We start from the raw sequence: 26,569 nt of genomic DNA on the forward strand, positions 1-26,569 counted from the left end.
CAGCCCGTTTGCGCCCGTTACGGGCCGTGCCTGGCACAGCCCGTGGCGTGCCGTGCCCGGCCCGGCCTGCCAATAGACGGGCCTGGGGCCGGGCCGGGCTGGCATTCCGTGCTGGACGGGCCGTGCCCGGCACGGCCCGCTTCATAAGCGGGCCGGGCCAGGCACGGCCCGTTTATTCCTTGGGCCCGGCACGGCCCGTTGCCCAACACTACTCCCATTTAATGCAGGGATAAGAGGATGGCCAAAAATCCGGTTATACCCGAGTTTAAAGTCAGACCAAGGTCCCCCGGTTCCAAACGGATACCAACTAAATGGATTTAGGCTGCGTCGTCCGGATAAAAGGCTAACTTATCCCGGCCGATAGCTCAACTTGTTTGCCTAGGATAAATGGGGATAAACCCTACATATCTTCGATCCAAATGCTGTCTAACGGTGATTCTTTCGGGACCGCAGTCAGAGACCGCTACTGGGCACCAACTTTTTCACTGAGGAAAAAAAATGAAAATAATTACCATGATATTGATGAACATACATAGAGCCCTAAAAATAGTAAAGGAGGAAAGTAATAATATCATAGAATTAAAATTAGAAAGGAGAGAGGATCCAAGACTGAAAAATCATTAATTAGGCATGTATTTTAGTAAAATCATCATCTAGAAAATAAGTCAGTTCGAGTTTGTCATTCATTAATGAGTGCATCAGATAGTTGGGCTCTTCCAATATCAACATCAAAAATATGGGAAAAATGCAGTGATAACATTCCGAGACTTGTCAACCAGATATTATAGCTAGGAAACCTGCATGCTGTGCATTTTTTCATAGAGGGAAAACAACTCGATGATAAGGCATAGCTACTAGCCAACTGCTCTATTGGGTGGAAGGCCCTATTATTCTCCATACTTATCCACCGTCGAGCAAAAGAAATGAGGAAGGTAGCCTGGAGAAGAAGAGCACTTGGGGAGCAATATTTAATGTTGAAGATCCAAGGCCTAGAGTACCACTATCTGAGGGAAAGTTCTTGGATGTGAACCAAGCTCTAGAGTTGGCCAGGTTTGATATACAGTATTGTGACTTGAGGGCTCGTCAAGACCTTCTGAGCATTATGCTTCTTCGTGACAAGGTACTAATAATCTTCATATTGCCATGATATATGCATTAGAGGACATCTGTGTGTTTGCTATTTGTTATTGTAGATTAACAGTTTTAACTCTATTGGAGATTAAGTGGTCTTGATGAAAAATCTTTTTATGGTCCATGAGATCTTACGGAGGATATTTGTGAATAATTTCTTATTGTGTGAATGTCCTCACTTCTAAAAAAATTTAAAATGGATTACTTTCCAAGGAAGATCTCATGATGACTGGTCCAAGCCAGCTAGCTACCTTCTCTGAATGAAAATTGATCAATCAGCAACTAAGTTACATAGCCTACAGTTAACTGGATTTTTGAGTACTAAAGAATGGAAAATGTCATCAAAGAATGGAACTAGTCAATTGTTCGCTAATATAGGTTATGAATTGCTATGAGCAAGGTTGGTTTTAATTGAAAGAACCTGTGTTCATTCAAAAAGTGTTGAGAAATAGTTGAATATTTTCTCAGCATAACTGTAAGAGGAAATAAACACCTGTTCTTTGTAATGTACATGACTTTTTTACCTGTGTTGGAGATCTTCCATTAAATGGGACTACGCATTAAGGATTAAGTTCAGAAGCCAGGTTTGTGAACTTTAAGTCTGAAAATACTTGACATTGACAATTTCCAGTTCGCTAGCTTATCAAAGTTATTTGTGCAGGTGGTAGAGGTCCTCAACCCTTTAGCTCGTGAGTACAAGTCAATAGGGATCGTGAAGAAAGAGCTTGCAGAGCTGGAGGAGGAACTTGCACAGGTTCACAGACAGGTTTATAAATATTGCAACTGACATAAGCCATCTCATATATTTTAATCATGGATTAGTCTCCGTTTTAATGCACATTTGCAGAACCCTGCTATAAAAATTTTATCAGATTCATTTATCAGAAGCCAGGGTAGCTGCAGCACTAGATAAGCTAGCATACATGGAAACATTGGTGAATGATAACTACACGAAAGAAACTAAACTGAATCCAGTTCCGACTGCACAGCACTTACTCCAAGCACTTCCTCAGCATCTACCGAAGCCTTAAAAGCTTTAAAAGCCAAGCCACATCGAAGAGGTTTAAATGTTTCAGGTCCTGTTCAATCCTACCACCCCAACCTAAAGAACTTTTGGTATCCAGTGGCATTCTCTAGCGATCTGAGGAACGATAGCATGGTAAGTAAGCCCTGCTCCTCCTTAAAGAGGGAAAGTTTATTAAAGATTGTTTTCGTTGTTCGCTCTGTGACCTGTTCCCATTTTTTTCCGGATACCAATAGATTGTTTTGAGGAACCATGGGTCTTATTTCGTTGGAAAGATGAAAAACCAGGCTGTGTCCAGAATGCATGTGCTTATTAGAGCGTGCCCACTTCACCTTGGATGACTGAGGGCCGCATCCAATGCCCTTACCACGGTAATTTATCTGCAAAATTTAACTTATTTGCAGGAACCAATAAACTTGGTGGTTGTTTTTTGAAAGTAGTTATTCCATGAGTGAGATCCTTAAAATAGTTAAGACATAATAACAGCCTATGCAGACTGTGCATTTAGGATATCATGCATTGTAAATTGACCCTGTACTGGACTTTCTTGGATATAGTTTCTTGTACGGAAGTTGACATTATTATGTATATATTTACTTTGATAACAAGAGAATATACTGTTAAAACAAAGTGATTGCAAGAACTGTAGAAGATCTAGATTGGAGATTTGATGTTGTCATCCATTTGAATACAATACAACAGTGCAAACTGCCAAAGCACTGTTATTGATGTCTTACATACGGTCCTCGTATCTGCTCAAAAAGAGAACAGAAAAAGATTCATGCAAGTAATTTTCTTGGTGGTCATATATTTCAGGTGGGGAGTACTCAACTGATGGAAAATATGAAAAGATCTACTAGAATGCTGAATGTGTGGATAGGATCATTGCCCTGTTTTGAACAAGAAGGAATGGTCTGGATTTGGCCAGGTGACGCACCCCCTATGGCTACTATTCCTTTCTTGCAACATCCTCCTGGATTTAAAGTTCGTGCAGAGGTAAAATTGTGCAGACTGATATCACATGATAATAAAATACCAAATATAAAATATCCTAATAATTTCTACCACAATTTTCACTGAAAAACATCATAAATATCCCAATAATTGAAGCTGTTTAGAGTTATTTTCTTGTATCAATCATGCAGCATTCACCTAGTGGGTTGTATCGTATGCAGATCTCACCATGTTTTCATGTCAACAGACTGTGATGGAGCTGCCAATTGAGCATGGGCTTCTTTTGGATGATCTTCTAGACCTTGCTCATGCTCCAATTACTCACACCTCCACTTTTGCCAAGGGATGGAGTGTTCCGAGGTACTTCCCTCTCACCCAAAGACCATACTATGAAAAGGACAATATCAGTTTTTCTTCGTAAACACCTTACAAAATATTGAAATATGCAAAAGAAATCCTCCATAAAATTGGCAATGAAAAATGACAAAAGAGGATTTGTGACTTTTTCACCACAATTAATTATAATTTCCTTTTCGGACTAAAACTACATTGCTATAATGATTTTCGACTGCTAGTTCATTTGCAGTTATACATCTTGCTGAACATTCTCACTTGTAAACTGATGTGGAACAGAATTTCTACACAAAGAAATAAAAGCCTAGTGTGAATAAATTGCTTCAGTGTTATATTTTGATGAAAATTTGTTTTTTGTCGATAGATGCCTCCAGTTTCAATCCCCCACCCCCCCACCCCCCCTTTTTTTCTGAGAAAAACAATTGTTCTTATCTCTTTGATGCTTCTTAGAAACATAAGGAAATAGCACCTCCTTTCATGCTAATCTTGGGCTAACACATTGCATCTGAAAAATTACAGCTTGGTGAAGTTCCAAACACCAGCATCTGTCATATATCCATTAACCTACACATAATTGAGTGTGAAAAAGCATCAGAACACAAAATAAATTTTGGACTGAAGCATGCCTCTTATTTGATAATATGATCACAACATAACCTTGGTGTCTCCACTTCTATCACTGGATCATATCACCACGAAAGATGTTACCATATGGTGCACTCACTTTTGTTTTCACACCATATCTAACAAACACTTCAAGCCCGAAAACCAAATCAGTGCAAATTCTTGTACTTAGTTGCCTCCATGTAGATTAAAAAGCTTCATAACGATATTGAGTATTTAGCAACAAAAACATATAGATTAAAAAGGAGAGGAAAACACCCATTTTGTTCAGATCTGAGAAGGTATGTCTATACGAAGCTAGTGCACAATTCTGTAGTTGTCAAAACTATACAAAGTGGCTCATGCAAACCAATCTTTGTGAGCAACTGAAGCTTTATTCAAATAAATAACCGATGAATCACATGCACAAAAGGCATTTATATAGGATTAGAGTTTCGATAACCTAGAGCTGCAGTATATTACGATGATTAATGAGAAGGCTATCTTTCATCATGCTTGGGAAGTAACATGTGTATAACCCAATCTGTTATAAGACAATTTTGGAGTGCTGGAGTGAGATTTGGGAATATAAAATAATTCATAGCAAAAACATATCTTCTCTCCTAGAAAAGTCAAAAAATCATACCAAGCATATCCTCGGTTGCCAGAAATCATAAGGTGACCGTGAGCCTTCTTTGTAATCATGCTTGTTGCTATTAGTGCTTTCAATATTACATTCTCCTTGTGTGGTGTTAACTCTCATACCCAGGTGCTGAATGAGGACCTGCGGTTTGTCATCGGCCAGCAGGACCGGATGATCAACGGGGCCAATGTATGGACCCTGCCAGTATCATATGACAAACTTGGGGTACGGTACAGATTGTGAAGGTATGCAGTTGAGAACGGAGCCAAGAGATTGCCATTCACCAAACAACATAAATAGCCCATGAGTACAGCAAGCTCCTTAACATACTACTTCGGGTTCTTCTATCATCATTCTTTGCAATACGAATGTAATAAACCGTCTATCATATATGATGGAAGGTACAGATGCATTCACAGATGATCCATTGAGGAGGACTACAAGTAGTAGCTCCGGGAGCAAACAGAATATGGTGGCATGCTAGTATGCTGATTGTTTTTTGTGTACAGAGATGATCCTAATTTTGGACTTCAATTGCTCCTCATTTTTCTTTGTTTTTGCACATTCTTTATTGATTTATGTTATCTTGATTCCTGACTTTCGTTTTTGTTTATTACCCCCCTGGAAAATAGGACAAGTCTTCTTTTTTCCATTGATCTCAGCAAAACCAACACACAAAGAAGTTACTCAGTATGATAGTTTTTTCCATTCTATGTTTCAGCTTTTCTTTTTTAACCTCTCCCAATTATCCCTTTCCCTTCTTTCCTAATCATCCACCTGTCTGGCCTTCATATTTTCTTAGTTTCAATAGAAAGATCCAAAATTGGTGAAGCAGACTTATTAATCTCTGTTTTAACTATTTTTCACAAAATGGTGGATGGGATAAGTACTACAACTGCACTATCAAATTAGTCAGCATTTTACAAACTTTCCATGCTTTAATCACTTTCATCCCATGTAAATAGTTACTCGGATTGCAATGGTATAGGTTAAAGTTCGCAATTTTTACCCACAGTAGATCAGCAACACTTCCAGCGACACAACTCTATTTATGTATTTATCTATGTATAACCAGCTTTTGAGTGCCACTGTACCATAACATTCTTCATCATCGCTTCGTTGTTTACAATAAAAAAACTTGCCCAAATTTGAACGTATTTTTTTTTCCGTTGAAAGATAGGGAGGAAAAACTACCCCAAGATTCATTGAGTCAAGGAAAGGAAAACTGGAGGAATTTTATTTTCTTTACAAAAAATTGTAGCTTAAATTGTATTACAAGAAAAAAAAAGGATTTTTTTTATTAACACTGTTGACCTCTGTATATACTGCAACTTCATTTGACATATGGAGCAACCACATCAAAGAAAAAGAAACGAAAACAAACGAGAGTAGGAACCCTAACCGTAGCAAGCCGTAACTCTTGCAAAGCTAGCCAAAAGTTCCACCTTGCCTCCACCCTCAGACCCAAAACCACAGCCGGAGACGCCTCCCTCAGAAGGCGGCCCCGCAGAAGGGGCAGAAGCGGAAGTGGGGCTCGACGACGCGATCGCAGGAGTAGCACCGGAGAGCGTCGGCGACGGACGGCCGCCGCGCGCCCTCATCGAGGAAGCCCCCTCGGCCATCATTGGCGGCGGAGGGACCGGGAGGGAGGGATCTGGGGAAGAGGAAGGAGCAGTCGCGGCAGTAGAAGGTGGGCTCCTTGCCAGGCCAGCACCAGACGGGGATGAAGAAGACCTTGAGCACCTTCTCATACTCCACCAAGTCGGCGTAGGAGCCGCACCGGATGCAGCGGCCGGCCCTCTCCTTGAGCACCCTCGCCGCCTCCCACGAAGAAGAAGAACATCTTTTTCTCTATCGTTGCGGCCGACAATCGGTCGTTTGGTCTCTAACGTCGACGCAGAGCTATTAAAAGAGAAGGTAGGAAGGAGTTCGAGGTTAGAGGAATGGTATGGAGCTTTCTAGAGGCCTCTCTTGGATTTAGGACTGAATCGGGCTGGGCCCACGCTATTGGGCTTTGGGCCAGGATTAGGCCAGAAGATTTCTTAAAACTAACAGCTCAAGTCTGATCCGATCCTGGGCCCAGACTCGAACGTAATCAAGCCGACTTGAATGTCTATTTGGGCCACAATACTGGGCCAACCCACGTTAGCTTAATTGACTTGGTATTTGGCTTGAGGAAAGAAAAGGGTGACGGAGGCCTCGCTTTCGAAAGGAGCGGGTGAGCGGGTGAGCGGGTGCTTTAATTCTCGTGCGACCTTGGGTGGTCTCACGGGAATTGTATCGAACAGTAGGTGGGCGGGGGTCATGGCGAAGCCGGAGGTGGAAAGGAAGGATGGGCCGAGGGAGGGTGTGTCCACGCACTCCAACCGGAGCCATGTGGGGGAAGGCGTGAAGGGGTCGTCGTCGTCGGGGGGAGCTAGAGATGCCCCGATGCGGCCACATTGGACAAACCTTCGCATCCCGGTTGCGGAGCTGGAAGCATTGCAGAAGCGCTACGAGGATGTGGTGGAGGTCGAGGAGGAGAAGCTGGTGGAGACCCGGAAGCCATGGATGGAATCGGCGGTGCTGATCCGGAGCCTGGGAAGGGTCGTCCCAGCTGAATGGGTGGCTAAGGAACTGAGTCGGGTTCTGAAGCTGCCTGTGATACCGGAGATCTTTCCACTGTTGGAAGGTGTTCTTGTGGTACGGTTCGCCTGCGAGGAACACCGGGAGCGGGCACTGACTTGGGGGCCATGGATGGTGGCCGGGCAGTTACATGCCATGGAAAGATGGAGGCCAAATTTCATCCCTGGTGCCGGTGGGTTGAGCAAGGTGGTTGTCTGGCTTCGGATGCCTGGGCTGCCACTAGACTTCTGGGAGAAATCCATCATTCTCCAGATGGCGGCGAAGGCTGGTAGGCCGTTGGCGGTGGATGAGGCAACGGAGCAAGGGAAGAAGCTGGGGTTTGCTAGGGTCAAGATCGAGGTGGACCTCAAGCATCCCCTTAGAGGTGGTACTTTTGTGAAGGGGAAGTCACAGAGGATGGATGAGAGGGTCTGGCAAACTTTCATATTTGAAAACCTACCAAATCCGTGCTGCAGGTGTGGTAGAGTTGGCCATGGGAAAGGTTCATGTGCCTCTGGACCAATCGAGTCTCCAGGTGACAGAAGGGGTAAGGCAGTGATGGAGGAAGAGATCCGAACATCGGAGGACTCTGCTCAGGGAGGGCTCAGTGGGAATGGCACTTCGGAGACTCCGGGGTACGGACCGTGGATGGTTACCCACAGAGTTCGGCAAGTGTGGACTGGGAAAGCTAGTGTGAAACCGAGGAAGCAGGCGGCGGTGGCCGGCGGTCCCAAACCTGTGGGCACGCCCATCCGTGCGGAGGCCTCCTCGGTGGATGGGAAGACGGCCCTATCAGGTTCTCCGGTGGATTTGGACGGTTGGCAGAAGCCGTCCAAAGTGGCCCGGCGGAAGTCGCCGGACAAGGCAAAAGAGGCATGCTCCATTGGTGACGCGGGAGGAGGGGTGAGTCAACCCGGGAATTCCTTCGGTGCGTTGTCCGAGTCGACCAGCGATTCGGTGATGGTGGATCCGGGCTCGCATGTCGAAGAACGGGCGGGCCTCCCCGACTCGGCTCGGCCCATGTCACCTAAGGGTGGGCCGGTGGGGAACTCTGGCCGTGGGCCGGGGTCGAGTAGGCCTGGTGACGGACCGGCCCCTCTCAACCGAGATACACCTAAGTCGGATCCGGGTCGCGGACCGGGTTTGAGTCCGATGAAGCGCGCCCGCAGTCCGTCTAAGGGGGATCGAGTGGCCGATTTCTGGTGCCCAGCTGGAGCTGTCCGGCCGGCCATGGGTTTCCGGAGATTTGCGGCGGGAGGACATCGGAGGAGCCGGAGCTCACCTCCGCCGACGGCGTCGACGTGTCCCTGTCCTCCTAGGGCTACGATGGTGACCGGTGATGGGCGGGATGGCACGGGCGGAAGTTCGACAGGTTGGAAGCTCTCCCGTGCGACATCGGCTGGGGATCTTTCGGCAATCTTGCCGCCGGTGGAGACGTCGGCGGGGGGGATGGAGGAAGTGGCGGGGATGGTGCGACAGTCGGGAGGTTTGGTCTCGGTCGATGCTGGGGCCACTGTGGACCCTGTGTGCCAGCCGGCACGGGAACACAGTTCTCCTAGCCATAGCCAGGTGCTGTCCCAGATTATGGCGGCGGTGCAGAAGGTGGACTCGGCGGGGACGGTGCGACGGCCGGAAGGACGGGAGTCGGCCGTTCAACCTGGGGATGGGTCTGGCTTGAAGGGAAGGTTCGGCACGAAGGAGGATGGGGCCACTGTGGACATTGTGTGCCATCCGGCACGGGGACACAGTGCTTCACAACATAGCCAAGCTCCGTCCCAGATTTCGGCTGCGGTGCAGATGGAGGCCTCTGAGCCTCTTCCCAAGGAGGGAGTGAGTGGAGATTGTGTGGCCGTCTCTGGTAGGGGGAGCCGGGCCAATGAAACAAGTTGTCAATGAAGCTAATCTTTTGGAATTGTCGAGGGGCCGGGAAACCCTCTTTCGCCCCGGCTTTTCGGAGGTTAGTGCAGGTGCACAGCCCTGATATGTGTATTTTATTTGAGACCCGGTTAGCCGGGAGGAGTATTGCGAGAGCTAGGAGGGCACTCCCTCGATCTTGGGGATTCTATGCTGTGGAAGCTCAAGGGTTGTCGGGAGGCATTATTGTAACTTGGAAATTGGATTGTGGTAGTGTGGATATCTTTAATGTAAGCAGCCAACAGGTGATTATGGTGATATCAGAAGGGGGGGGAGCCATGGATTGTTGGAGCTGTTTATGCCAGTACTGATTTCAGGGTTCGGAGGACATTGTGGGAGGAGGCATCCAAGTTGGTGGATCAGGGGCACCCAGTGTTGATTGCAGGTGATTTTAACTGTATTGATGATCCACAGGAGAAGATGGGGGGGAGGCAATTCTCGTATCAGAGGAAGGTGAAGGAATTTCAGGAGTTTATTTCGACGAATGGGCTGATAGATCTGGGGTTCATAGGGCCCAGATTCACCTGGTGCAACAATCAACAGGGCCCAGCTAGAGTGTGGGAGAGGCTTGACAGGGCTTTTGCCACGGCTGGTTGGATTCAGGAGTTCCCAGATTATCATGTCAGACACCTTCCGCGGATAGCTTCAGATCACAGTCCGATACTGGTGAGCACTGACAGACCCATACCTTTTCGTTGCCCTTTCAGGTTTGAGAGTTTATGGCTATGCTACCCTCGTTCTTGGGATGTGGTGAGCGAGGCATGGTGTAAGCCGGTCCGGGGGGATGCAATGTATCGGGTCTCTCGTAGACTTGAGCTGACAAGGAGATATCTTCGGAGGTGGAACAGGGTGGAGGTAGGGAACATATTCCGCAGAACTGAGGAGTTAGAGGAGGCCATTGCAAATCTACAATCACGAGAGGCGGCGGGGGGTGGTTTATCACATGAGGAGCTGTCGGAATTGAGATCATTCCTATCTTTGCACGACTCCCTCCTTCACCAACAAGAAATCTTCTGGAGGCAGAAATCGAGGGTCCAGTGGATTCAGGATGGGGACAGGAATACCAAGTTCTTTCATCAGTCGACATTGATCAGAAGACAGCGGAACAGGATCAGATCTATCAGGGGTGAGGATGGCCAGACCACAGAGGACCCAGATATGATATGCAGGGTATTTGAGCAATTCTTCAGGGCCAGGTGGATAGAGCGGACAGGGAGTGGGATACTTACTGAGCTAGCACCTCCATCTGAGGGGGTGGCTGGGGAGGATGCTCTAGCATTGATCAGACCGGTATCGGGGCAGGAGATACAGGAGGCGTTGTGGTCCCTAGAGGGGGACAAAGCCCCTGGGCCGGATGGTTTTCCACCCGTGTTCTTTCGTAGGTATTGGTCGATAGTTGGACATGATGTTATTGAGGCCATCCAGCAGTTTTTTAGTACGGCCATGATGAGTCCGGATTGGCAGAGGACATTGATCACATTGATTCCCAAACGTCAGGATGCTACTGAGCCTGGCCACTTTAGGCCAATCAGCCTTTGCTCTACTATGTATAAAATCACGGCAAAGATCTTGGCTATCAGACTGAGAGGGATCTTACCCAGGATCATCAGTCCAGAGCAGGGTGCTTTCATAGGGTGGAGGAGTATATCAGATAATGTTCTAATCGCCCAGGAGTTCATGTTTGATCTGGAGAGGGCTCCTATGCGGCGTTGCCTCATGGGGGTCAAGCTTGATATGGAGAGGGCATATGACAGGATGTGTTGGGATTTTCTTCGTTCTTCCCTACAGAGTTTTGGCTTCCATGAGATGTGGATTAGGTGGGTGATGGGCTGTGTGATGGGCGCCTCTTTCTCTATTCTGGTAAATGGAACACCGTCTCATTTCTTTGATACATCTGTTGGACTTCGCCAGGGATGTCCATTGTCCCCCCTGCTTTTTATTATTTGTGCAGATGCATTATCCAGAGCTCTTCGAGCTGCAGTGGGCACACAGATTCTGGAGGCTTACAGGCCGGTGCAGAGGGCCATGCCGATCTTCCACTTGCTATTTGCTGATGATTGCTTACTGTTGGTTAGGGCGACCTGTCAGACTGCCCACACGGTCCGGAGGATCCTCTATGCCTATTGTACTGCTTCTGGTCAACGGATTAACTTGGACAAATCGTCTATTCTTTTCAGTCCGAAGACCAAGGCTCAGATAAAGGCAGCTATTATGGAGATTATGGGAGTTGGTGAGCAGGTGGGCACCTTGACATATCTGGGTGTGCCGATTCTTGGGCGTCGCTTGCGCAGCGAAGATGTTCTCTCTCTTGAGCACAGCATTAGACACAAGTTGGAGGGATGGCAGATGCACGCTCTATCTATGATGGGTAGAGTCACATTGGCACGGTCAGTACTTAGTGCTATTCCGATATACCTTATTTCTCACGCTGTCCTCCCCGTTTCTTCGTTGAGATCAGTTGAGCGACTTATCAGAGACTTCATTTGGGGAAGGCGTGATGACAGAGGCAGAGCACATCTAGTGGCTTGGGAGGTGGTCTGTCAGCCGGTCAGACATGGTGGATTGGGAGTGCCGTCCTTGGTGGCACGACGGGAGGATTCGGTTATGCGGTTGGCAGCTAGTCTCATGCTGGAGCTCGAGAGTATATGGTCCTCCCTGATGAGGACTAAGTACGGTGCACTGACGGTTGGTGTTAGGGCGGGGCGGATCCATTCACCTATCTGGAGGGAGATCAGTGCTAGGGCTTCATTAGTGCTTCCGGCGATCCGGTGGGCTATCGGGGATGGCATGTCGGTGGATGTTCTTGAGGATAGCTGGGTGACCGAGTTACCGATTAGCAGACTGCCGGCCATGGTGGATACGGGTAGGTTGATGGGACGGCGGGTTAGTGACTTACTGGTCCCAGGGGAGGGGAGATGGGATGAGGTGTTTGTTCGGGAGGCTTTTGGGGAGCACTTGGCGGAGAGGATTTTGGCCTTACCGATCCCGCTCCGGGCGGAGCCTGACAGATTGGTATGGTTTCCGACAGGCCGGTCGAGGGTGCGTGCCAGGGATATCCATGAGTGGACCAGTAGGGAGCCGGAGAGGCGGATTGATGGCAGATGGATATGGAGGATGAGGGTGCACCCCCGGGTGGCGCTTTTTCTATGGAAGGTGGCCTGAGGCTGCCTTCCAACTAGGAGTATGTTGGCCAGACGGGGGATGAGGATGGGACCCCTATGTGAGATGTGCCTGGATGCTGAGGAGACTATCGGCCATGTGCTGCTTCGATGCCCGATAGCAGTGCAGTGTTGGAGATTAGCCTCGGCGCTACTTCCTCCCTTGTGGGAGTCGGTGGAGGATCTGCTGCGGTACTTGCGTGAGGCTACTCGGAGGCCGGGGGTTGCCGAGACAGGTTCCATTGTGGCGTACCTAGCCTATCACATATGGCTGGCTAGGAATGACCGTCTCTTCGAGGGAGGGCGGTTACCCCCACGGGTTGTGATGGAGAGAGCACTGCGGCAGGCAGCGGAGACATCTATGTTGGCCACGTCGGCTCCACTTGGGAGGTCTAGGGACATCTGGGGTACCTGCTCTGCTGTTTCAGCGTCCAGGTTTCGTGTCTTCTCTTGGGTACCCCCACCCCCTGGCTATCTTAAGGTGAATTTCGATGGTGGTATGGCGGAGGATGGCGCATCCGGGGGTGTGGGTTTCGTGATCAGGGACCATCGTGGTACACTCATTGCGGCTGGAGGACGGAGTATCTTTGGCTGTTCGGTGGTGGGAGCAGAGGTGCAGGCTGCTTGGGAGGGACTTCTGGTCGCGAGACGGGCCCTGGGGGCCGACAGACTTGTTCTCGAGGGTGATTGCTCGACAGTGATTGACTGGATACGAGGTGTGGACACGTATGGGGATGGTCACCCGTTGATACGGGATATACGCAGTCTGGTTCGAGAACTGATTTCATGTCAGATCGCCCATGCCTACCGAGAGGCGAACAGTGCAGCAGACTGGGTCGCCTCCTATGTTGCCCGGCATACTGGGGAGGCCTTTTGGTCTAGATTAGAGGGTGTCCCACATGCTTTATTTTGTCTACTTTTCTTTGACATGTCTGGATGTATCCACGTTAGAGGTATATGAATGAAATACCGTTTTGACCCAAAAAAAAAAAAAAAGAAAAGGGTGACGAGGAGTCCGTGTATATGGATCCACCCTCCTCTCCTCCATTAAAAGGTCGAGATGAGAGAGAGCGAGAGAAAGGGAGGCCTGCCACGTCCACCCTTTGCTGCTGTCACGATGGTCCTCCTCTCGACCCTCCTCTCCTTCCTCGCCCCGTCCCTCCTCAACTCCACCTCCCTAACAGCCACAGCCCGCCCCAACCGCTATCATAGCTCCTCTTACGGTATCCATGAGCCAAGTCTTGGACCCACTATTACACTGACGGCAATGGATTGAGACAACCATCGATCCGACGAAGTGTCAACCACTAATAGGGTAGCGAGCACCATTATTTAGCCAAGGGCCATTGCAATTAGAAACCCAAACCCAAATAAAAAGGAAATTCCACACACACCATATCTAATATTAAAAAAGAACACCATATTAAGGGGAAATGGAAAGGTAGGTACCATGAGACCAACCTTGATCTCCTTAAGCTTCTCTTGCAGCACTCCAACCTGCAAAAAGAATGGCCAATCAAATACTTACCCAAGTAATTGCTAGGAGGGGGGGTGCGAAGATGGAAGGAGGAGTACAAAGGGAGGTCGAGCTTGATGGCTTTACTTTCCCACTTAGGTTGAAGCCTTGATGTTGACTCTCAACTCTGGGCTACAGTCGTATAGTTCTTAGAGGCAGAGGATGAGAAGGATAATAAGGCAGTATCCATCATTTCTCCCAATTAATGCGGGGATAAGAGGACGGCTGAAAACACAATTATACTCGGGTTTAAAGTTAGACCAAGGTCCCCCAGTTCCAAACGGATACCAGCTTAAAGGATTTAGTCTATGTCGTCCGGATAAAAGGCTAACTTATTCCGGCCAATAGCTCAACTTGTTTGCCCAGGATAAATGGGGATAACCCTACATATCTTTGATCCAAATGTTGTCTGACGGTTGTTCCTTCAGACTGCAACCAGAGACTGCTGCTGGGCACCAACTTTTTGCCAAGGAAAAAAAAAAAAGAATTACCATGATATTGATGAACATACGTGGAGCCCTGAAAAATAGTAGAGGAGGAAAGTAATAATATCATATAATTAAAATTAGAAAGGAGAGAGGATCCAAGAGTGAATAACCATTAATTAGGCATGCATTTTAGTAAAATCATGATCTAGAAAACAAGTCAATTCTAGTTTATCATTCATGAATGAGTGCATCAGATAGCTGGGCTCGTCCAATATAGACATCAAAAATACGGGAAAAATGCAGCGATGATATTTTGAGACGTGTCAATCGGATACTATAGCTAGTAAATCTGCTTGCTGTGCGTTTCTTCATAGCAGAAAAACAACTCGATGCTAAGGCATAGCTACTAGCCAACTGCTCTTATTATTCTCCATACTTATCCACTGTCGAGTGAGAGAAATGAGCAGCGAATGGAGAGCCGAGATATTCTGCAAGGTGGAAATTAACGATCTTGAGGCTGGCTCAGTGGAAGATAGGAACTGATGCTCTTATCCCCTTCCCTCCCTCCCTCGTTCTATGCCTTATTTTTTCTCCCATGCCAATGTACATATATAATTATGCATTATTGTGTGGAATATATATATATATATAAATAAACATTTCTAAGTGTTAAACAGATGATCTCTTTATTAGACTAGAAAGAAAATGCTAATTATGAAAGAGTGGAATGGTCAAAGAACATGCTGTTTAAGCTTCATTCAAAGGCCACTGTCGCCTCATTTGTCAACATCCAATTAGGTAAGAAATGCTATACAAGTGAAGAACACCATCTAACCATGGCATCATTGCTAGAAAATGTATCATAAAACAAGTCAGGGCTAAACAAGTTGCGAATAATGGAAGATGCTTGCAAATCTAGATCCCATGCCACCGACATAATTCAGGAGGGCATAGGTTCCCATGATCACTCCACTCATTGATAATATCTTCAACTAGTGGTGATCTAAATCGGCTCCAATTATCATTTATCAGTGGGATCCCACCATTGTCATGTTGAACTTATGTCTAGCTGCTTCTGCTCCATGCTCCCATGGCTCATCTATGCGACTAGTTGCAACTTAATCAAGTTGGCACAAGTGCCAGCCTTAAAGATCCCACGATTTTCACAATATTTGTTTGCATGTAATCCAAGTTCATGCCCTTAAGGCGCACTTCATTGCTAAATGTTCGAGTATTCGACCTAAGGTGTCCTCCATTAATTATAGGAACCTCACCGTCTGTTGTGCTGAATTATCTTCACTCTTACCATATCAGATGCCCACAGGCACCTAGAGGGACCCCCATCGAGGGCTAAAATTCCTCCCCTTCCTCTTTTGAAATTTCTAACCATTTTTAGCACATGATACAAGAACCATATGAATAAGATCATAACCCCACAGATTTATTTTGCAGCATGAAAAGTAAAGTTTTTTTGATGAACAACATGAAAAGCTAGGCTGTGCTTGGTATTATTGTCACTTTTCTTTTAAAAAAATCTAGAAACAAAATTTCTATTTCTATTTTTTTCAGATTTCTAACAACAAAAATCATGTTTGGTTATCTTTCTCTCTCTTTTTACAATGAGGGCCGGCAATGAGAGAGACGGAGGCAGGATGGGGTCGGTGACATGATAAGGAAGAGCATGATGTCGGGTGGAGAGGCAGTCGAGCGAGAGACGGATGAAAAGGAGATAGTGATGGGTCCGACGATGCGGCCGAGGATGAGGGATAACTTAGCATTAGGCGAAGTGTTGGCCGGCAAGATCCAAGAATCTAGTGTGGTTGGGTAGGGCAACGGGACTAAGGATGAGATTGTGTAGAAAAAAAGAGTGGTTAAGAGAAGGGAGAAACTCACTTGCAAAAAAAAAAATGAAAGTGAAATTTTTTCGCTTTCACTTTTTGCAGAAATAATGAACGTTGTTTTAAAAAGTAAAAACAGGATAACCAAATATATTTTCTGTATTGATTTTATTTTTTATTTTTTTTTAAAAGGAAAAAATTAGTACCAAATAGGAACAGCTAATAGGAACAGCTAATTTAATATATTGAACAAGGATAAATAGAAAAAAATAGTACAGATTGCCAGCCAAATGATCACTTAGATCTAGTCTCTTGTATTTAGGACAATAATTGGCAGAGCAATGCATGGAGTTAACTAACACAACATATCCCAAATACAGCACATGCCTAGAAAAATAAAGAAAAATAGAAAAATAGATTAGTATGCATTTAAGTCAGGACCAAATGGGGTCTAGAATTGGGTCTAATCCAAGATAAAGAAAAACAGAAAAACTATAAATTAGAAAGTATAATAATAGTAACATGAATTATAACAGCATAGATTAATGATCGCATTGGTGTGAATATTATTGTATTTACAAAAAAGGTGCAGAGTTATTTCGTTTTTTTAAAGAAAATATGTCACCCAAAATATGGGGTATCAAAATTAAGTCAATACATGTTAAGAATTTGGCATTCAAATAAGATGTTATAAGATAAAAATTCTTAGATTTATTATTTAGTGGAGCTAGGATTAGACATGAGGAAGGCTGTATGCGAGGGCGGATACACAGCGAAAGAAAAGTACCGGTGAAATCAAATTAGTTAGAGGGAATGTTGAGATAGAGACCTCATGACATGCCACTTAGAAGTCGTACCAAGGAGAAAGAGAGAGACCAAAACAGACCTTAAAACTCACAATTGCGTCCTAAGCTGATGCAATGGTAACAGTTTTTTGGATACAATAAGCAAGTGCATTCTCTAATATCCATCTATCTTTTCCAAAACAGAGCATTGGTGTCGTTACAAAACTGAAAGAAATAGCTGCATTTTTCGAGTATTGGCAGAGTTGGGAGCTGTCCTTGCAGCTGGCTATTTTGAAATTAAATACATCTAAACAAAGCTTCAGTCATTTTGATTTATTCTTGCAAGATAAATCCAAGAGCCTGCATTCTTTCTCATGGACATTCAATCCTTGCACTAGGCAAAACATTTTGAAGATTTATGATCGCAGAACTCGATAAAAAAAAGTTTATATGACATAAATCCGTAAATAAGTCAACACATGTTGTCAAGGAGTTTTTAGGGCTTGGTCTTGGAACACCTGTTGCTTACTTTACTCAATGAAGTGCTCCTCATTTCATTCATTATGTTGTGACTGTCCAAAACTTGTTCGACACAACTTTTAAAGGAAATGTAAAAAATCCACAATGCTACAATTTCTAGAAAACTATGTTTCTAAATATTAGAGGGACAAATGAGGCAAAATCATAGATGCTGTGCACAATGCCCATTAAACAAATATATTGTCAATAAGTGTTCTTGAGTAAAATGTGTTTAAAATATCAAGATGAAACTTAACTGGATGCAGGGTAACCAAGAACAGAATTTAATTTCAATTCCATGCGCTGAAACCTTGACACAACCCGTAAGGATCTGTTTTAAAATGAGCCTGGGCCGGCCTGGGAGAGGATAGGGCTGGCCATTTGGGCCACAATGTGCGCCTGGCATGTGAGTCCGGGAGGAAGACTCCCAATGAGAGTCTTCTTCCTCCCCAAGTCCGGCAAGGAAACCGGGACTCGAAAGGTGTTGGACTCCGATGAGGACATGGGGGATTTCATCTACAAAAGGGCTTCTTCTCCTCCGTTGAACCATCGCAAATCCCTCAAAACAAGCCGCCGATCCCAAATTTTTTTTATTCCGAGTTTTCTCCTCTGATTTTCACCAGAAAGAGTCGTCGGATCTTCGTCGGATTGAGGTATGACCAAATCCATTCCTCTTCTTTTCTTCTCCAAGTCTTTTAGTCGTGATTCACTTCGATTTGAGTTGGCGAATCGCCAAAAAATCGTCTGAAACGAGGGTGCCCTGTTTTCATCTTCTTCTTCTGCGATTCCACTGCCACCGGCCGCCGAGTTTGGCCGGGTCTGTGGCCACATATGGCTTCCATCGAGTGGGGGCTGGGCCACCTTGGCTGCACGCCATTAGATCTATGGGGGGAAATGGGGAAAAGGAAAAAGAGAAGGAGAAGATGACTTCGCTGTTCATGAAGAGAGGGAGAAGAGAGAGGTTTCTCTCTCTTACCTCTCTCTTCTCCCCTCTTCTCTCTTTTCTCTCTCTTTCTCTCCTCTCTCTATTTCTCTCTAATTTCTCTCTTTTCCTTCTTACTTTTTTTTTCTCTCATGGTGTCTCTCTCTAGTTGACCCGGCTAGGTGGTAGTAAGGACTCGACAGATCTTGTGATGGACCCCTGGTGGTCGCTGTTTGATTTTTTTTGATCATTGAGTTCGAACCTTTAGAGGGAGAGTCATCTGCGCCAATTGATTGGGGTGCTACTCTGCACCTCACTCATAGATCGTTGTATTTAGTCGATCATCGATAGAGGTAAGAAGTCCTGTGCACAATCACCTTTATAAATAATATATATTGTAATATATGTTGATGGTTTTAGGGTTTGCATCGTTTTGGTGTGATTGCTTAATGATTTCTAACATATATATTTCGTTAATATAAGGAGATATCAAATATCGATGATTATGGCTGCTTGAATTATGGTTTTGGTTGTTGGAATATAATGCTGATTATTTTGGAATTTGGGCATAAAATATAATATACAATTATACTTTTTTTGGTATGGATGAAATTGAATAATTTTATTAATAAACAAAAGAATTTGGATTAGACATATTATGGATTGCCTCTCATGAGCTGAATCGTGACACATTGGTTTGCCATTGTGGGCCAAAGCGTATTTATCTTGGATTGCCACGGCGAGCTGAAGCACGGATATTCTAGTTTGCCACTGCAAGCCGAAGTGCGGATATTCTGTTTTGCCACTGCAGGCCGAAATGCAGTTCTCTTAGTTTGCCACTGTGAACCGAAGTGCTGTTATCTTGGTTTGTCACTATAGGCCGAAGCATGGATATTTTGGTTTGCCACCACAGGCCGAAGTGTGGATATTTTGGTTTGCTAGTCACGGGCCGAAGCATGACCATGAATAGTCCAAATCAAAAAGATAATTGGTTGATGGAAAATCTGGATAAAAATAGAAGATTGAAAGTATAAAACCACTGCATGATAATATCTTTAGTATTTTCTGGAACGGGATATATGTTTGACGATATACATCTATGGATGCATATTTATATAGATTTTATCGAGCTATGTTGAATAATTGGTATAAGGCTTTATGATTTTGTCTGCATTTTGATGAGGTTTGTAGTTAATATTTATTTTAAATTTATTATATTTATATTGGTGTGAGTGTGTGGGATTCTTATTTGTTGTAAAACTCACACCACCTCTTCTCTTTCAGAGTCGCAGGCTGCGTAGTTTCTGATGGGTTGGACATAGAGTCCGAGTATTAAAGTTATGAGTTAGTTTGTATTCTGATACCGAGAAATATTTGAAGATTTTGTAACTGAAGCGGTTGGATTATTTGAATATGATGGATTTATTTATTTGGATTATTTAGCTATTCACTGTTAAGTTATTGGATATTTGTTCATCTTAGGCCTTGATCTCTAAGACATCGCTCTAGGGCTCATGCGGCCGTGTTACGTGCTCGGGCCCCGATGTTTGATTTGGGGCGTGACACAACAACATTAGATCCAATAGCTAACTTCGAAGAAAATTACAAACCAACAATGATCCGTCCAAGCAAATTATTTTTTATGAGGTCAACAGCATAGCCAACCACATTTATCAATACTACCTAACAACCACAGTTAACCGTCTAGTTTCTATGCTCCCCAGATAAATGAAATTCTCCAGTATCCATGTTTGGAGGGAATCCTTTCTTATCCACTCACCCTTCCATCATATCTGTCGCCTATTTTAACTTTGTAGATGGAGAGTGAACATAGGACAATACGGAAAATACTGTCTGCACGACGGTCAGCAAGAGAAGAAGGGCCGCTGCCAACACTGAAATTGTAGCCCATGGGTTGCCAAAATAGTCTCGCCTCAAATCAGCAAACCATTCGGGCCATTTGACTTCATAAAAGCTGTTTACCACCTCAATCTCATTTGCAAGGTAGTTCTTTTCCCAAGCATAGTGTAGCTGACTGCCCAGCTGATTGAAGAGTTCTGCCACTGCTTGTTCATTGTTTAGCTTATGTTCCAGTATGCCTTCCAAGTGGAGCAACCGCACGTCCCCAGCCTGGTCGATGATGCAGTCCATAAAGAGTGCGTATATCGTAATGTACATCTCAGTGTCGAAATAGCACTGTTCGAAAGCTATGAGGTTTCGGAAGAGAGGACGGGTATAGTCATGGATTTGCAGTGGTGGTATCTCCATCCGCCCACTCCTAATCCCACTCCTTATCTGGAATTTGATGTTCAAGAAACTGTCTGCTTGTTCCTTCCCCTCGAACTTCACCCCAGCCCTGTCGAGCTTCGTCGCACTAGGAATCCACTTGGGTGCAGATGTCGAAGACCCTCGTGAAGTCGGTGCAGATGTCGGAGACCCTTGTGAAGGAGCAACTTCCCCTGGTGCAGATGTATACTCCGCTGGCTTTTCTGAAGGGATCCGAGATGAATAAAATAGATGGAGCAGATGATGGTATTCACCGGGGGACTTCTTCTTGGACTTCTTGAATGATTCGGATTCCTCGGGATGGATGCTCTTGAAAAGCTGGAGAGCAAGGTCAACAAGATTAATCTGTCCATCCTTGTATGCTTTGAGATGATCAAATAGCAATTGGATGACGAAGAAAGGAATTTGGTTCTCAAGCTTTAGCAGATCAAAAACCACTAAACTAATAGTGAACAGCCCTGCCACAGTTGGGCCCTCAAGCTGTTCATCCTTCTCGCCGATATTTAAAGCAACCTCCCCTTCCCTCGTCTCCCTCATATTATCTAGTCTCCTTCTTGGCTTCAATGATTCCATCCTGGGACACATTTTTAGCATGAGATAAATGATGAAGCACCCATCAAGCAACATGATCAATGCCATATCTGAGGCATTCAGTGCGGAGAATTCCTGAGAGTAGCAGCTCCGGACCTTCTCATCCTGTTGCTTCAACTCGAACAAGCACAGGTTCAACAATTGACTTGCATGCTCCGGGCTTCGGTGACGCGATAGAAGGTGCCGGACACACCGCAACTTGTGGTAGTTCATGGAGGAACTCCCGTGGCTGTTGTGGTGAAAAGGTCCGAGGAAAGCAATCGCTGGTTCGTATGCTTTAGGATCCAACTGTCGGATGTGCTCGGGGACCTTGAAGATGGTGCATCGTCCCTCGAGATGGTCCATACATTCTGCTAAATTTACTGTACGTCTAACTAAATTGATCCACACATCGTCGTTGGTTGAAACGAGGGATTCCTCGTCCGATTCTTTGTCCATGTTGCGACCTGATTTATAGAGTACATGACCAAGTTACTATAACTTCTAAGAGAAATTATCTAACAAACATTTAGTTCAAAGATTAAAATAATTGATTTTTCATGCAAAAATTTCCAGTTGTTGCGAGCAAGCTACTTTTATTATACAATATCTTGAACATGGGCCCTACAGATTTGACAGGATGCCTTTTGTATTTAAATTATGCAAATGACGGTATGCAAGTATTCTCTAAGATTTAATTATTTCTCATGCATAAACAAGCAAAAATTTCAAAAATTAGGAATAAGGATTTTCTATGGTTCGTTCAAAACCATATCGCATCCATGATCCAAAAATTGTAAGAGAAATTATTAGAAAGCAACCATTTAAAAATAAAAAAGTTGACAATATTTGACCACAATTTGGAAAAGATAAATGACAGATAAATCCAGAAACCTAGAAAGCAAAATGCAATAAGTAAGAATAGAGGAATAAAATTTGAATTATCTCTCATGCAGAAAATAAAGATAAAGAGAATGTAAAAAATTTACATCATATCATCAAGTGTGCTAACTTCTAATTAGTAAAACATAATATTTAAGAATTATGTTGAGAATATGATAATATGTTTGATAATCATGAAACAACTTCACATGCCAACAAATTCAATATAAAAACAAAAGCTATGTGCCCCAATAAAGCTGTGCCGGACTCGAGGAAAAATGCCAACCACAACAAATTTCAGTCATTAATTGCTATATATATATATATATATATATATATATATATATATATATAGTTATAAAAGGATTCAAATAATGTATTCGATAGTTATTGTTTACACCGCATCTTAATCTATAGTGGATATCTAAATATAGATTAAATGTGAGATAATTCATCCTCGACGATTTTGTAATTAGTGGTTAATACGTTGGTGAAGATATTTGCTTTCCGTGGCGGGAACCAACCAACGGTGGAAGAGGTAGAGGTACTAAAACTTCAAGGAGAAACTGGTGTACCACTTCTGGGTGTCGCTTTGGGCCTATCGGGTGGCGCTTTGGGCCTATCGGATGGCAATCGTATGTTCACTGTCCTGCCTTCGGGATCATTTTCACGACCTGATGATATACAGGGAGGCATTGATATTGAACAAGCAACATTGATATAACTTCTAGAAAAGAAATTATTTAGAAATAAAAGAGACATTTATAATTCAAAAATAAAATAACTGATTTGCAAGGATAAATTTCTTAGTTTCTGCAAGAAAGTTGCTTTTGTTATATTTCTTGAATATGAGCCAAGCAAATTAACAAACACCTTAGAATATTTTAAAAAATGTTTTTTAATTAAAAAAAAACAGATCTAGAGCAAGCCACTATGGCGGTACCAGTGCTGGATGCTCGTGATGGCAGCAAGGGCTGCAACTCCATTTCCGGTGCTGGGAACCAGTCAGAAAGACTTGTATCGCAATGAAAGGCCGATGTGGGGCCGGGGCAGACTTCATCCACTGTCCTGCCTTAGAGACCCATGCCACGACCTAATGAGTACAGGGAGACATTGATAATGAATAAGCAACATTGATATAACTTCTTGAAAAAAAAGGATTTAGAAATAAAAGAGATATTTATAATTTAAAAATAAAATAACTGATTTGCAAGGATAAATTTCTTAGTTTCTGTCGCTTTTGTTATATTTCTTGATATGAGCCAAGCAAATTAACAAATACCTTAGAATATTTTGAAAAGTAATTTTTAATTAAAAAAACTAGATCTAGAGCAAGCAAAGAATATCACCACTCTGAGGAATCTCTTTCCTAGGCCTTTCTCGTCACTTCCAATTCTCTTTGTTTCTGATTCGAGATTTATTGGTAATATATATAAATATAGCTTGGCACCCGTCTCGGCTTGACTTTTTGCCAACTACAGAGTGGGGCCGCATTGCTTCACGAAAAGATGGTCTTCTCATGTCGCTAAAAGGACTCGGAGGCTCCATCGAAGTTAATGGGGGAAAGTGATGGGAAAAAACAGTTCCACTTGGCTCCATATTGATGGCAAACTTGCCGTTGGTTGGCAGTTGCTTTGCTATTTCTATCTTTAGGAGACCCTCCACGATCTTATCAAGCTGAAAGAATTTTTAATCTCAGTTATATTTATTGGTTGGCACCTCACTGTAGGAGCTCGCCTTTCAGCAAATTTAGGCTTCAAATATTGAATATTTTTAAAAAAAATAAGAATATTAAGTTATACGGTGGATTTGGATAAGTCAAAAAGATCGAATTCTCCTTCCATTTAGGGGAATCAAAAATGTGCTCAGCACTGAGACGAGACAAAAGTCTAAATTATTATTTATTATTACGGCATGAGGATATCAAATCAAGTCTAATCTTCTCTTATTCTTTCACTAATAGTTTGATTTGTTCCTAACATAAAAATTATGACCAACATGATCTAGATTTTACTTATTTGGAGACTTAACCAAATGATAGATGATGCCTTATGTAAGAAGACTAGAGTGTTACAAAATTGTGATATATTTTCAAAGTTGTTAAACTTTATATATATATCTAGAATTGATTCTCATTTTATGTTTAAAATTTATCATATGACTCAACGACATGTCGTCAAGAGATTCCTTGTCTATGTTACAATCTGATTTATAAAGTTCCTGACCAAGTAAGGTACTATAATTTCTAAAAAAAATTATCTAACAGACATTTAGTACAAAAATTAAAATAATTAATTTCTCATGAGAAAATCACCCAGTTGCCGCGAGCAAGCTACTTTTATTATATAATATCTCGAACATGGGCCGAACAAATTTGACAAGATGCCTTGTGTATTTAAATTATGTAAGTGATGGTAGGAAAAAAATTTCTAGAATTTAATTATTTCTCACGCACAGACAAGCAAAAATTTCAAATTTAAGATATCTAGGCATATACTAGGAACGAGGATTTTCTATGGTTCGTTCAAAACCATATCACATACATGATCCAAGAACTCCAAGAGAAACTCACTAGAAAGCCAGCACTTAAAAACAAAAAGAAAGTTGACAATATTTGCCCATAATTTAAAAATAAATAAATAAAAGATAAATCCTGAAACCTGGAAAGTAAAATAAAATAAGTAACGGCTGAACGCGGAGATCATAATGGGGGGCGTGGTACCTAGCCCCGGTCAATGAGCATGCCCCCGCTCTGACCCCTAAAATAAAGAAATGAAATTTGAATCATCTCTCGCATGGAAAATAAAAGATAGATAGAGCCATGGCCAAGAGGAATTAGTCGAACGAGACTGAGTGTTGCCCAAGGCTCAAGTTGAGTTCCAGAGGTAGAAGGTGCAGGCCAATTATAAGTATGGCATGTATTTTGGTCTCAATAAGATAAGTTTGTCTAACTCTATTCTTATTGAATTATTTGTTCTACACTAGATAGCAAATGTATGTTTTATATTCAAAATCTATATACGTATTGGACATTAAATAAATATATACGGAGCATCCACTAATGTGTATTGCTTATTCTGTACCTAGATCCACAAGTAAAAATATCAAGAAACCTTAAATGTATACATATGTATATCATTATACAAAGAAGGTAAATCAAATTTTTACTGAAAATCAATAATTAAGTAAGTTTTTTGTACCATTCAGAAGATCATAAATAAGAACTCAGCTAAAGTTGTAAGAAAAGGAAAGAAAAGAATGCTGTGACACCAAACCAGATATTACATATGAAACAAGCACTTTTGAGCGACCCTGGTATATTCAATAGTCTAGCATCTCAAACTGACAAATTAATTGATGTGCTGGAAAGTTAATTACCTTGCACAAAAGAACACTAAATTTGAGCACGCGCGCGCCCACGCTCGCACACAAAATGTACTGTTAGGTATTACAGCAAGAGTGGAACTCAACCGCGTACGGACGGTTGGCTCTCGGTGGAAGTTATCGTCCCTCCTCACCCTGCCTCGTTACTTTTTTGTTTGTCATTCCGAAATCTATCCGTAATATATAAGCACGGCTTCGTGCCCGTCTAGGCTTGAGTTGCTCCATATTGATAGACAACTTGCACGGTCTTCATATTTTTATCATTAACAGCTGTCCGCCATGTGCATTCCGTCATTAGCAGGCTGTCTGCCATGTGCATTCCTTGGGGTGAAGATGGAGTAGATCAACTGCTACATTATTTGCAAATATAGTCTCCAGTAGAGTAACTATGCCGGAGCTCAAAAAGGTAATAAGTCGGGCCCATGGATGAGAAGGATATAAGAAAAACCGACCGGGGTGCCCAATACACGATCATTTCTGCATGCATCGAACATTCTTCTGACGGGATGGAGGCTGTTATACAGGAGTTGGCTTGTCCCTTCCTCCCTCCTTTTTGTTTAACAAAAAAAAAAATGCGGCCCTGACGCAGACGTTGGCTGCGGAAAATACTCTTCTTTGGCCTTCCATTATTTTGAATAATATAAATTATTTACAAATAGATATATTTATATAGCAATAATTGTAAGTTACGGTTGTTGTCCAAAATGGATAATCCCTGCGGCCCCAAAATGAATAATTCAGATTCGGATTCGGATTGAGTTGTTGGATCAACGATTCAAAATTGATTCAAAAAACAATAGATCATATCAGGTCGACTCAAAATTCAATAAATTCAGACCTAAAACAAAAAAATAGAACGGTTCCAATTTGAGCTCCGACCCGATCCTACGGTCCTTGAAAATGGATCAGATGGGGTCTAAAGAGTCGGATCGGATTAGGTCATGGGCCAACCCAACCCATTTGCAGCCTTAAGGATCCCACGTATTTCCCACAAGAGTGGGACTTGGGGACAACAAGCTGATTCCTATCTGGATTATACATGGAGTGTGTAAAA

General features: G+C 43.5%; 4 protein-coding genes and 1 long non-coding RNA gene across 6 annotated transcripts; 3 read left to right on the plus strand and 2 right to left on the minus strand.

Annotated features, from left to right (window-relative positions):
- The first annotated feature begins 1,522 nt into the window (after positions 1-1,522).
- Positions 1,523-4,952, plus strand: LOC148714515 (chlorophyllide a oxygenase, chloroplastic-like). Its single transcript, XM_089929325.1, has 6 exons — positions 1,523-1,531; positions 1,763-1,897; positions 2,004-2,066; positions 2,972-3,151; positions 3,357-3,469; positions 4,787-4,952. The coding sequence occupies exons 1-6, from the start codon at positions 1,523-1,525 to the stop codon at positions 4,950-4,952; spliced, it is 666 nt and encodes a 221-aa protein (XP_089785451.1).
- On the minus strand, positions 2,790-6,567 carry LOC113462447 (uncharacterized). The gene is given in 6 exon segments (XM_088715078.2): positions 2,790-3,128; positions 3,338-3,496; positions 3,933-4,027; positions 4,121-4,216; positions 6,112-6,528; positions 6,530-6,567. Coding segments are annotated over 2 exon segments (351 nt in total). The 5' UTR covers positions 6,553-6,567; the 3' UTR covers positions 2,790-3,128; positions 3,338-3,496; positions 3,933-4,027; positions 4,121-4,216; positions 6,112-6,200.
- Positions 6,568-12,884: 6,317 nt separating this feature from the next.
- On the plus strand, positions 12,885-13,346 carry LOC149768192 (uncharacterized). The gene has a single exon (XM_089929326.1). It carries the CDS (start codon positions 12,885-12,887, stop codon positions 13,344-13,346), a length of 462 nt encoding a protein of 153 aa, XP_089785452.1.
- Positions 13,347-17,789: 4,443 nt separating this feature from the next.
- Positions 17,790-19,831, plus strand: LOC120112888 (uncharacterized). Its single transcript, XR_005514528.2, has 2 exons — positions 17,790-18,124; positions 19,678-19,831. It is a non-coding gene; the product is annotated as an uncharacterized LOC120112888 (long non-coding RNA).
- Positions 19,832-19,969: 138 nt separating this feature from the next.
- Positions 19,970-25,672, minus strand: LOC103698080 (UPF0481 protein At3g47200-like). Of its 2 annotated transcripts, XM_039132892.3 has the most exons (4): positions 25,510-25,672; positions 23,075-23,224; positions 22,707-22,805; positions 19,970-21,716 (listed from the first exon to the last, which is right to left on the minus strand). In XM_039132892.3, exons 2-4 carry the CDS (start codon positions 23,115-23,117, stop codon positions 20,194-20,196), a joined length of 1,665 nt encoding a protein of 554 aa, XP_038988820.1. In that variant the 5' UTR covers positions 23,118-23,224; positions 25,510-25,672; the 3' UTR covers positions 19,970-20,193. The 2 variants fall into 2 exon arrangements, with proteins under 2 accessions (XP_038988820.1, XP_088571208.1); XM_088715082.2 differs by lacking the exon at positions 22,707-22,805 and having other exon boundaries at positions 25,510-25,666.
- Between the last annotated feature and the right edge of the window lie 897 nt (positions 25,673-26,569).

Source organism: Phoenix dactylifera, chromosome 2, assembly GCF_051530095.1.
Source record: "Phoenix dactylifera cultivar Ajwa chromosome 2, Ajwa_hap1_PhDact_Kaust_v1.1, whole genome shotgun sequence".
In the NCBI taxonomy this organism is placed as follows: domain Eukaryota; kingdom Viridiplantae; phylum Streptophyta; class Magnoliopsida; order Arecales; family Arecaceae; genus Phoenix; species Phoenix dactylifera.